This window comes from Esox lucius, chromosome 8 (assembly GCF_011004845.1).
Source record: "Esox lucius isolate fEsoLuc1 chromosome 8, fEsoLuc1.pri, whole genome shotgun sequence".
Lineage (NCBI taxonomy): Eukaryota > Metazoa > Chordata > Actinopteri > Esociformes > Esocidae > Esox > Esox lucius.
The window spans coordinates 33,458,184-33,470,118 of record NC_047576.1 but is presented as its reverse complement, the minus strand read 5'-3'; the positions used below and the strand labels follow the sequence as shown (position 1 = coordinate 33,470,118).

Below are 11,935 nucleotides of genomic sequence, written 5' to 3'. Positions count from 1 at the left end.
GTACAGGTCATTGAGGGAGTCTGATGGGATTAGTGGCCGTGGCAGCCACCTACTGTGGACTCTGAATGCAATAGGAGCGTTCCAGAACACTCCAATCAAAAGCATTCAACCACGGTAACATGGAACATTCCAACAGCAGTCTGATTCGGACTGCCTTCTTGTGTCAGGAAGCACTATGTGGGGAGGGGCTGGGGGGAAGCAAAGGCAGGTGGTAGGGTCAAAACAAACCCAGTTGAATGAGGGCAGGGGGGTTGTTATGGAGTAAAGCTGATGCTAGCTATCCATTCAGGTAAAGTACTGCAGGATCGCTCGATGTCCTGAAGCTATGGGGTCGTGCAATGCATCCACCGATATGGGCTTCTGGCCTGGTCTCCAGTAGAGGACATACATGGATGACCCTACCATAACCCTATAAACACCATTACCAACAGCTCAAGCTGAGACAGTGAAGTACAATCAAGCAGGCTGAGACATGCTGTCTGCCCAAACAAGCATACGTGCCATCTCAAGCCCCACAATAACATAAATCAATCAACAGAGAGCTAATGATCAACTATGAGACAAATTCTAACACAATCAAAAACAAGTTAAAACAATAGATAACATTAAGGTCTCCAAGACTGCTACATCAAACATCAGAACAAAGAAACATCAGCTGGCAACCAAGGTGCCATTCATTCCCCTTTCAGTTTTTGGTTCTTATTGTTTTAGCATAAAGGGCTCCCACGCGCTTCCACTGACAGGAAGAACACCATTTATTAGATGCCGTGAAAAAAATAAAAATAGCTGAAGAGAACAGACTTCTCCTGAGGGGTTTGACAGAGTACTAAAAAGGTAAGGTCTATGACAACAATGAGCATTGATGGCCAAATACTGTGAAAATGGGGATTATAATATTTTTAAGAATAAAAAAGAATTAAAAAGACATTTTACCAGCTAAGCCTCAGAGGAAAGAATTACAAATATGATCAGTATGTACAGAAACATCAATATTGTTTATATTATATAAAATATTGATTGAAGTACCAATATTCTATATGTGTGTGTGTGTGTGTGTGTGTGTGTGTGTGTGTGTGTGTGTGTGTGTGTGTGTGTGTATATATATATATATATATATATATATACACACACACAGTATCTCACAAAAGTGAGTACACTCCTCACATTTTTGCAAATATTTGATTATATCTTTTCATGTGACAACATTAAAGAAATGACACTTTGCTACAATATAAAGTAGTGAGTGTACAGCTTGTAATACAGTGTAAATTTGCTGTCCCCTCAAAATAACACAACACACAGCCATTAATGTCTAAACCGCTGGCAACAAAAGTGAGTACACCCCTAAGTGAAAATGTCCAAATTGGGCCCAGCAAATTTACACTGTTATACAAGTTGTACACTCACTACTTTACATTGTAGCAAAGTGTCATTTCTTCAATGTTGTCACATGAAAAGACAATCAAATATTTGCAAAAATTTGAGGGGTGTACTCACTTTATATATATTCTATACCCACTAAAATATATCAAAGCAGCAGCTATTGGTCAGTCTGAGGAACTCTTTTGTCCAACTTTTAACTGTTTAAATATCCTTCAGCCATAATGTGAGGACACAAAGATAAAACTGAGAGACAAAATAAAAAGCAAATAAATTAAACTATTCACCAAACACCAAAATAATCTGTGATGTTTGGAATTCTGCAGAACCAAAAAAAGGTATTCCTCAACGAATAGACATTTGTTCTAGGATAGAGTCCATGCCACCCCACGGTTCCAAACTGTTAAGTCACTGTTCAACAGAAATGAATACACGCATTGATAGATGCTTCTCTTTGTTTACAGGCCACATATAAAAAGGCCACTATCTGAAAAAAAGTTTTCACTTGAAAAACAGAACAAAATAGAATAATGGAGAAGATAAGGGACATCTTAGAGAGACAGAAAGAAAGAATGACAGAGGGAGGGAAAGAGAGAGGTTTGGAGCATAAGCAGCCGTCTGGTTGTTTAAGCTGTGTTCACAGTTTTTTTTTGTGTGTTTTTTTATACTTTTCCTCATTAACCTGGAAACTTGGCAATAGTCAAAACAAAATAAAGATAGCAGAAAGTTGTAGAAGATGATTCTGAAAAATTTCTCAACATGTACCAAAACATTTGCATCCTGTGTGCTGCCATGCTTGGCAGCTGTGAGGAAGAAAAGTCCTGAGATCTGTTTTTTTGAAGGGCTTTCTGCAAGAGCAATAAATTGAAAAGATACGAGGGGGGGGGGTGCGTATAAGGCATTGGGGATTAGGAGGAGGGGAAAACATTAGGAATTGTTAGGAAGGGCTGGATCTGGGCAACGATAGGATTCGTCCATTTTTCTTGCCCCCGTTCATGTGTGTGTAGGGCATGTGTTCCTCGTAATTGCCCCTTAGGCACTGGCTGGGTCCATTGTCTCTGGACAGACTGTCTCTGTCCTCTCTCTGGGAGTAGGACGACGGGTCCAGGGGGATGCTCTCCATGTTCTCCAGGTCCAAGTCAAAGTCCTCTGTCTCCGGGATTTTGTTCTCCTCGCTGTAGAAGAAGGAGACCTCCTGGAAGCTGGGATGAAGGTCATCCTTTAACATCTCAATGATCTCTTGAAAGGTGGGACGCATCTTGGGGTTGTACTGCCAGCACATCGTCATCAGGTTGTGGCTGAGGGAGGAAAAGGGGGGAGTGATAAAAGACTGGGAAATAGTCAACTAGTTCTTTCCACAAACATTACCTTGTCTGTGAAGACAAATGAACCTAAGACATGCAGAAGGAAGCCGCATATTGTTGGTAAAGCAAGTTAATGTAAAGATGTTCCTGTGATCAGCTAGAAGACTATATTGTTTGAGACACTTACATCCTCTCAGCACAGTTCTCTGGTCTGTCCAGGTATCCTCCATCCATGACAAATTTAAGGACCTGTTCGTTGGACAGCCCCTGGTATGGCTGCTCTGCTAGGGTGCTGATCTCCCACAACACCACGCCAAATGACCTGAGGACAGACAGAGACGAGATGGTATTATCAAAAGCACAAAAAGGATGGTATATTGATTATAATTCATTGGTTACACAGACAGAGAAAACATTTAGTGAGAACTGGACACAGCAACAAGAATGATGAGTATGGAAGCTCAATTGATAGTTAAAAGAAAGTAGTTAATCAGCAATCTTGAAAGCAATCTGGCTTTGACAAACAACTCCAAAAAGTATTTTTACAGCATTAGGCTGCAAGCTACTAAAACTAGTCAGCTAAATTAACAGCTAATACTCCTAGTCTCATTTTACTTAATTTAATTCAGTTTTATTACTAATCTAGCTAGGGAGAGCAAAGACAAGTAAAATAACATGCCTGGCGGATTTCTACTGAGCAGGGATTAAATAAAAGATAAGCTGATATTGAAGAGAAGTGGACATTAACAAAAACAAAATAGGATCTTGATTTAAGGTGAATGAATTCAGAGGAACTAAAATGTCAAGCAGAAATGCCCATCTGACATTTGTGGCAGCCAGGTGTGATCTAGAGTGCTCACCAGCAGTCTGAATGGGCGGTAAACACTCCGTCCTTTAGAGACTCTGGAGCCATCCATCTGACAGGAAGCAGACCTTTCCCTCCCTTCCTGTAGTAGTCGGTCTCATAGATGTCTCTGGTCATGCCAAAGTCTGAGGTGAGAAAAAGTTAGAACACAGTCTACGTTGACTTCCATTATCAACCCCATCATAATCCGTCTCAGTGGTCAGGTCATACGACGACCACGAGCACACAGAAGTGATACAGTGGACATCAAGCCACATCACCCAAAGCTTCTGCACAGTCACGCTATTTTGGTAACTAATACTGCAGAGAAACACATCTATGTGTTACACTAGTATTCTACCGTTATGTACCTCCAATCTTGACCGTGTTGTCCTCAGCCACCATGCAGTTCCTGGCAGCCAGATCTCTGTGAACAAACTTTTTGGCGTTGAGGTAGGCCATTCCGTCTGCTATTTCTCCCGCCATCTGAATCATCTCCTTCAGTGTCGGAGGGGGCTTTCCAGTGGGGTTGTTCTCAGAATCTGGCCGGAGGCATCGCAAGAAGCTCTTCAGATCACCGTGGGTCATCAGCTCCATCACCACCAGAGTTGGCTGGCCTTTAGACACCACCCCCAGCAGACGTACCTAGAAAGACAGACAGTTACATTACAGACAACTCCAGACAAACTTATGAACATCCAGTACACTACAGACACATTTAGAGAGACATAGTCGTTACACTACAGACACATCCAGAGAACGTTAACTACAGACGTACCTAGAAAGACAGACAGTTACATTACAGACAACTCCAGACAAACTTATGAACATCCAGTACACTACAGACACATTTAGAGAGACATAGTCGTTACACTACAGACACATCCAGAGAACGTTAACTACAGACGCACCTAGAAAGACAGACAGTTACATTCCAGACAATTCCAGACAGAGAGTCGGCTACACTACAGACACATCCAGACAGAGTTAGGAAACTACAGGCACATCCAGACAGACAGTCTGTGCACATCCAGACAGTCAGGACACTACACTGGCGTAGCGTGGTGACTCCGTGCCTGGGGGCAAGATGTCCTTACAGGAACCCACCACCCCACAGACATATCCAGACAGACAGAGATAGTAGGTCAGGGACACATTATACATCCCATCTCCAGTACAGCGTATCCGCCTGTCATCCCTCTTCTGAGATGAGGCATTTGTCCTCAGACAGATAACCAGGTGGTAACAGACAAAGGTAAGTACTGCTTCTTACCACATGGTGGCAGCTGAAGGCCTTCATGACAGAAGCCTCGTTGAGGAACTCTATCCTTTCTCTCAAACTGGCCGACTCGTTAACGGTCTTCACCGCCACGCGCGTGTCCGGCTCGCCCTTCACGATGTCTTTGGCGACGCCCTCGTAGACCATGCCGAACGAGCCCTGACCCAGCTCCTTCAGGATGGTGATCTTCTCCCTCGCCACCTCCCAGTCATCCGGCACGTACACTGAAACACAGGAGTAAGAAAGCCTTTGAGCACCCCACCATTGTTTCGCAATGGATTCTATTAACCACGCATGCCAACTCGTGGATAAAAAAAAGGCTTTGTGTTTGTTATGAGTTGTCCTCACCGTCGTTGGCACTCAGATACTCTGGGTTGGATGAGGCGATCAGAGGACCCGTGGGCCCCTCAGTTTGTCTGAAGCACACAGATTAGTCAAATGTATCTTTGCATATTTGTCTTTTTGACTTGCCAGGCAATCTCTCTAAACATACATTTCCTTAACTGCATGGTAAAATAATGGTGAGATAAATTAATACATAGAAAGTAGCATCAGAAATCGAACTCAATGAAGTATTACTTCTTTTTCAAAAACAGGAAGACAGCACTTCCTACGACCAGCAGCAGGATAAAGCAGATGACTGGGCCGATTATGATTTTCAGTGAATTGTTGTCTTCTGAAACAAAAAAACAGGAGCCATTGGGGTCAGTTAGTCTCTTAGCAATTTAAACTGTTCAAATGGTCTTCAGACAGAGCAGAACCTATATGCCTGCCGGAATCCAAAGACGTGACTTACTGTCAGGCATATAGAAGAAGGTGGGTTCAGTCCAGGAGCCGTTTCCTGACAGTGAGGTGGCACGGATCCTTACTGTGTAGTTCCCAGGATGCACCACTCTCAGCCTGCAGCCACCAGTCTGGACGTATGTCTTCCTGGACACGCAATGGTGCAGCTCCTAAACATGTAATATGTGGTAATATATTTTATTAGACAGTTACCTCATGGTAGGGCTGGGGAATATGGCCCAAAAATTACATCATGATATACACTACTGGAGTCGCCTCTTGTCAAAAGTGAAGAGGCGATCTCAGATTGGCCAAAAAAATAAAAGATTAAGATGGCCAAAGGAACACAGACACTGGAAAGAGGATAAAAAAAGGTCCAGGATCTTGGAGTCGCCTCTTCCCTGTTGATGTTGAGACTGGTGTTTTGTGGGTACTATTTAGTGAAACTGCCAGTTGAGGACCTGTGAAGCGTTTGTTTCTCAAACTAGACGCTAACATATTTGTCCTCTTATTCAGTTGTGCACTGGGGCCTCCCACTCCTCTTTCTATTCTGGTTAGATTCAGTTTGTGCTGTTCTGTGAAGGGAGAACTACACAGAAAATTGTACATGGAATAGCCATCCTTTCTCAGAACAAGAATAGAATTGTTGAAACACAAAAAATACAATCTTGACACAATTATAATTGGTGTTCAGCTAAGCCATTACTTTAAAATGGCCATCCATGTTTGGACCTAGTACCATCTCCGACTGTTGCTAATAAGTCTCCCCAAAAAGCTTGACCTTGACTCGTACATAACGCTTCTAATAAGCTTCTAGACATACCAATACTTAATAACTTTTCAGGTATATAGTACCCGTGATGGTACTATAGATATCACGTTTTGCTTGTCTATTCTGTTTATTTTGAATGCAAATGTAATGTTCATAATGAGGCAATTACTCAATAGCATTAAAAAAGTCAAAGGACAGATGCACTGTTAATACAAAGCAATAAAAGCTCTTCGTTCCTTGGTTGCTGTGAAGTCTATTTGTTTCCCAGGGAGCTTCCGGCTCTCAGATTGCGAGGGGGAGCACACCATCTCTCCACCTCGCTCTGGTCTGTCCCTGTTCCTATCTCCATGGTAACAGAGCTACGACAGGCTCCGCGGGTCATGCGGTGCAGTTGTGAATAGCAATGAGTGATGAGTCTACAAATTCACCACAGCAATGAATACAGACCAAGGTTTACCAAGTGACAGTCTGGACTATATAAGCAGATCATGTACTTAAATTGTTATGACTGCCCTTCAACATGGTGTGTAAGACCACGGTCATTAGCCCAGACAACATGGTGTGTAAGACCACGGTCATTAGCCCAGACAACATGGTGTGTAAGACCACGGTCATTAGCCCAGACAACATGGTGTGTAAGACCACGGTCATTAGCCCAGACAACATGGTGTGTAAGACCACGGTCATTAGCCCAGACAACATGGTGTGTAAGACCACGGTCATTAGCCCAGACAACATGGCTGACAGGATGAGTCAAGACCAAACCAAAAGTTTTTTTGATTTAACATAATACAATACTTTTTAAACAGAAAACTATTTAGGCGTAACTTCCAAAAGCTACTATAGCTACTGAACAAATTCTAAAATTGTGATTAATCTCGAGATCATGTGTTTAATCATGACAACATTTTTGACTGTTTAAAAGGTTGACTTACGTCAATGTCTCCGATCCTCTTGTAGTTGACCTCGTACAGGATGATCAAGCCGTTGGGGGCAACGGGCTCCTGCCACTTGATGAGGACTGAGTCTGGGTGCTCTGTCATCACATCATGGGTCACCAGGCCCACAATGTCATCAGCCTTCTCTGCGGGGAGCAGAGGAGAACAGTTCTCAGTTATCATGAGGGAAAAAGAAGTGTGCCTGTAAGTGTACGGCCATGCGTGACGTCACTCTGCGGACACGTTGTCACGGCTCACGTCCAGCCGTGTCTTACCTTCGGGCAAGGTGCGGGCACTGACGTAGGTGGCCATGCTGCAGCGCTGGGAATCCGTGGGGTGGTTGCAGGCGTGGATCTCTATCTGGTAACTGGTGAAGTGCTGCAGGCCTGAGATGACCGTCGACTCCTTGGCGTACACCACCTGCGTCACCTTGGAGCCCTCAGCCCCGTCGCCCTCGGCGATGGGCGTGGCGGACGTGTTCGGGAGGGTGGGGGTAGTGGTCAGGAAGGGCAGCAGGGTGGAGTTGGCCACACCCAATGAGCGGCGCCGACGAGATGGTCTAAGGGAGAACCAGTAGCCAGATGAAATTAGACATATAATAGTAACAAAGAGCTAAAACGACAAAGATTTAAGCTCACGCAATTGGAAACAAACTGGTTGTTCAATATATATTGCGGCACGCTGTACCAACCAACAGTATACATCTTTGTTGAACGTGAATATAAATGTATCCAACCCAGAAACCCATTCAACTCAATGTCAAGCATTACAGACGTCTGACCAATTACAGGTCCTCTTATTCCTCTACGCAGAGTTAGTTGAAAGAGAAATACACTATGAGTTAAGAGTCCAGGATAGGGAGTCCTGCCCTCTGGTCACAGCAGCCCTAACCACAAGCAGGCTGCCGAACCATTTACAGCAACCGCAACAATCTCTTCCTTCACAGTGGGAGAGGGGGGCTGCTGCTCCCCCATACACCACCAGATGGAGCCCAGGAGCCTGCAGCCAGCCTAGCGGCCAGCCACTGGGTTCATTTAGGTTTCATTATGTACAGACTGAGCAGTGCTCAGAGTAACTAAGCAGACAGAGTAACTAAGCAATAGCAACCACCTGTGCCCAAAGTCACCTCAGTGTTTTATTTTACTCCTTATACTTGAGTTTCAAACTGAAGGATGGTATAATCTTACCTTCATCTGATTCAGTAGTTAGAGTATTATAACTACAATTGGTTTTATTTAGATAAGTGTTGCCAGATGTTTTTACAGTGTAAATGGGTGAATTTATCAACTGACGCCTGTCACCTTCTGCAGTCTGGTTCTGATGTCCTTCCAGACCCATAAACAGAACCAGAAAAAGTCAATTTGTTGTTGGGAAGCAACTATTAACATGTCACACTGGCACCAAAAACATCTATTATCACAAGCAACAGGACCCATGTTAGTTACCAGGTAAACAACATAGAATGTTTATACTCCTTCTGGGTCAGGGGTCAGGCCAAAAGAACTGCGCTGCATGTGTGGCACAGCAAGTGTTTCTTGTTGGTAGTGTGAACAGGAAATCGTATTTCCATATTATGTACGTTGTTTCATTTGAACTGCTGCCACGACAACTGTTTTAGCTTCAATGGGCTATCAGACTGAGGTGACTTCTTTAGCAATGACATCATCTATATGTCACAGACAAAACGTTTGCCTAAGGGTGAAGTCAACTATTCTTGCATATATGAAAAAGAAACATCTAATAGTTAACACATATGTTAAAGATGCAGACTGAGACCTTTTCAAATAATTTTTTCTAACCTGATATTTCGGTCTGGATATGTAATATGCTGTTACCATGCATACAGTCTATAAGTAGAATCCCAATCATACCTCAGTTAGCCATGAATGTCTGAAAGCGAGTGGTTTTGATGACATGCGGCACAAATTGGCACATACATGACGGCACACAATTTTCAGGGACCCTTTTTGGCCCGAAAGCATCACTTTTACAACCAATGGCCAAAAGTGCTGGAACGCATCCTTAAATCAGTTGAGCTGGTTCTATGCTTTTTGGCAGTTTTCTGGTGTTTTGTGGTGGAAAATTGAGTGGGTCGAGCATAACATATCAACCCTTTTATCCATACAACCTAGTCCACAGACTGCTGCACACAGCTAACATGAAAACATATTTGCAGATACAGACTAGACATTTTATTTTAAATTCACAAGAGGATTGTCTACAAGACCGCCCCTTAGACTGGCATGGGTGATAATGGGCACGATAATAACTCCCACAGGTAGAGAGGTGGCAGGATGGGCCACATGTCATTATCCTGCTCTGCAGCTGGGGACTGCAACAATGCACAAATAGGGCCCTCAGCTACCAACCCAGGTGCAATGGTTTTCCCATCCTTGTCAAGACTTGAAACCCCAAAATACATGTTCCCTCTCCCTTAGCCCTTAACTGTAACATGTCATTTTAAACCTAAAAGTAACCCCAATTCCTTACACAACGCCCAATTGTATGTTTCCCCCAAATTCGGAGTTGGAAATCGCATTTCTCCTTATGGGCAACCACCTAAAAAAATATTTCAGGTTTGACTATCTTCCTGGAGACATCAGACCCCCACATTTACACAGAGTTTGATGACACAATGCATGGTCAGGTATTGCCCTGATGGCACACCATCGCAGGACAAACATGGAAAGCAGGGCACCTGCCTTTGAGGCTGTGGGGAGGAGAACTGTGTTCCTAAGATTACAAATGTGTATGACAGCTACTGGAGCCCCTCTAGCCGGGCCCTCTGGTTGCGTCCGCACAGAGCTAACCGCCCAAGCGGACCTCTGCTGCTTGGAACTGTGGCAACACAGACCGTGTAGGACAGCCAATTTGCTTTTGGTCATGTGCCATGAAGTGGTGAAAAGGGGACAGTCAGTGTCACAGTGAGGGTTAGCCCGCAGTGCTGTCATGTCAGTCTAAAAGACTGCTTTGTTTACTAGCCACCTGACAAAAAGCCTCCAGCACGCACAGGACGCTACACAGAGAATCTTGCCTCACATGTCAAATCTCAATCAAAAACAGAACAAAACTTGTAGAGGCTTTTGCTAATTAAACTTCCACAGCCTTCTTCACAGCTCCTCAACAGCTCTGATGCTCTGATTGTCACGCTTGGCTTGAGCAGGCATTTTCTTTCAACCCAGGAGAGATAACACTGATTGGCTTTAATTAACACAAAAAAACACAGCTGAAAGCAGAGAGAAATGTTGGGGCCAGCTAGCAGTCACCCCACCCCACTGTCCCAGGAATTAGGTCATTAAATTACATATACCACTGCTGGCTGTTGTGGTCTGATTGGCTGACAAGACAAGATTTGCTGGCCATTAACACCAGTGACTTGCCATTGGCTTACCTATAGTCAGAGTAGTTGGTTACAGCAGGTGTGGTTCTGGAAGAATGAGAGATCAGCTGTGTTTAGGGTCTACCTATTTTTAGACTTCCTCATAGACTCCTCAAATATTCAGCAAATAGACTGCTAAGGAGTGTTGCAGGTAGCACTCCATTTCTACAAGGGTTCCCTGAGTTATAGCGTCATTTATGAGCTGTCATTTTTTACAACATACTACTCATCATACCTGATCTCAAACACTTCATCATGGAGGTCAATCCACAATCTTCATACCTGATCTCCAACAATTTATCGCGGAGATCACTACGCGATCTTCACACCTGATCTCAAACACTTCATTGTGGAGGTCACTCCACGGACATCATACCTGATCTCAAACACTTCATTGTGGAGGTCACTCCACGGACATCATACCTGATCTCAAACACTTCATTGTGGAGGTCACTCCACGGACATCATACCTGATCTCAAACACTTCATTGTGGAGGTCACTCCGCGGACATCATACCTGATCTCAAACACTTCATTGTGGAGGTCACTCCACGGACATCATACCTGATCTCAAACACTTCATTGTGGAGGTCACTCCGCGGACATCATACCTGATCTCAAACACCTTGTTGTGGAGGTCACTCCGCGGACATCATACCTGATCTCAAACACCTCGTTGTGGAGGTCACTCCGCGGACATCATACCTGATCTCAAACACCTCGTTGTGGAGGTCACTCCGCGGACATCATACCTGATCTCAAACACCTCGTTGTGGAGGTCACTCCGCAGACATCATACCTGATCTCAAACACTTCATTGTGGAGGTCACTCCGCGGACATCATACCTGATCTCAAACACTTCATTGTGGAGGTCACTCCACGGACATCATACCTGATCTCAAACACTTCATTGTGGAGGTCACTCCGCGGACATCATACCTGATCTCAAACACCTCGTTGTGGAGGTCACTCCGCAGACAACATACCTGATCTCAAACACCTCGTTGTGGATGTAGTTCTCAAAGGTCTTGCGGTATTCCGACTCCTCTGCCTCCTTCTTCAGTTGGATGTCTGTTTTGGGGCAGGCGCAACAACGACTCCCCGGCCCGGACTCGTCGGTCTGGTTCCACTTTTGCTCCTCTTCAGTATCCAGGTGGGTTGGAGCCCGCAAAGGTAATTTCATTCCTACACCCAGAAAGACAGACAGACGAAAAGAGACCGTAGCGAGTCGGTTAACAGAGCACAGAACCGAAAT

The 11,935-nt window shown here is 44.3% G+C and overlaps 1 protein-coding gene across 2 annotated transcripts in view; it reads right to left on the bottom strand.

Annotated features, from left to right (window-relative positions):
- Nucleotides 1-1,710: 1,710 nt before the first annotated feature.
- Nucleotides 1,711-11,935, bottom strand: part of LOC105005877 (insulin receptor) — a 113,062-nt gene continuing 102,837 nt past the window's right edge. The window contains exons 10-21 of one of the 2 annotated variants that reach the window (XM_010864099.4): nt 11,667-11,865; nt 10,692-10,727; nt 7,576-7,859; nt 7,298-7,446; nt 5,604-5,760; nt 5,387-5,483; nt 5,156-5,223; nt 4,802-5,031; nt 3,900-4,173; nt 3,545-3,674; nt 2,872-3,006; nt 1,711-2,678 (exon numbers count right to left, since the gene is read on the bottom strand). In XM_010864099.4, coding sequence (XP_010862401.1) covers nt 2,318-2,678; nt 2,872-3,006; nt 3,545-3,674; nt 3,900-4,173; nt 4,802-5,031; nt 5,156-5,223; nt 5,387-5,483; nt 5,604-5,760; nt 7,298-7,446; nt 7,576-7,859; nt 10,692-10,727; nt 11,667-11,865 — 2,120 coding nt within the window. In that variant the 3' untranslated portion in view covers nt 1,711-2,317. The remainder of the gene's footprint in view (nt 2,679-2,871; nt 3,007-3,544; nt 3,675-3,899; nt 4,174-4,801; nt 5,032-5,155; nt 5,224-5,386; nt 5,484-5,603; nt 5,761-7,297; nt 7,447-7,575; nt 7,860-10,691; nt 10,728-11,666; nt 11,866-11,935) is intronic. The other variant, XM_010864100.5, reaches the window with a different exon arrangement.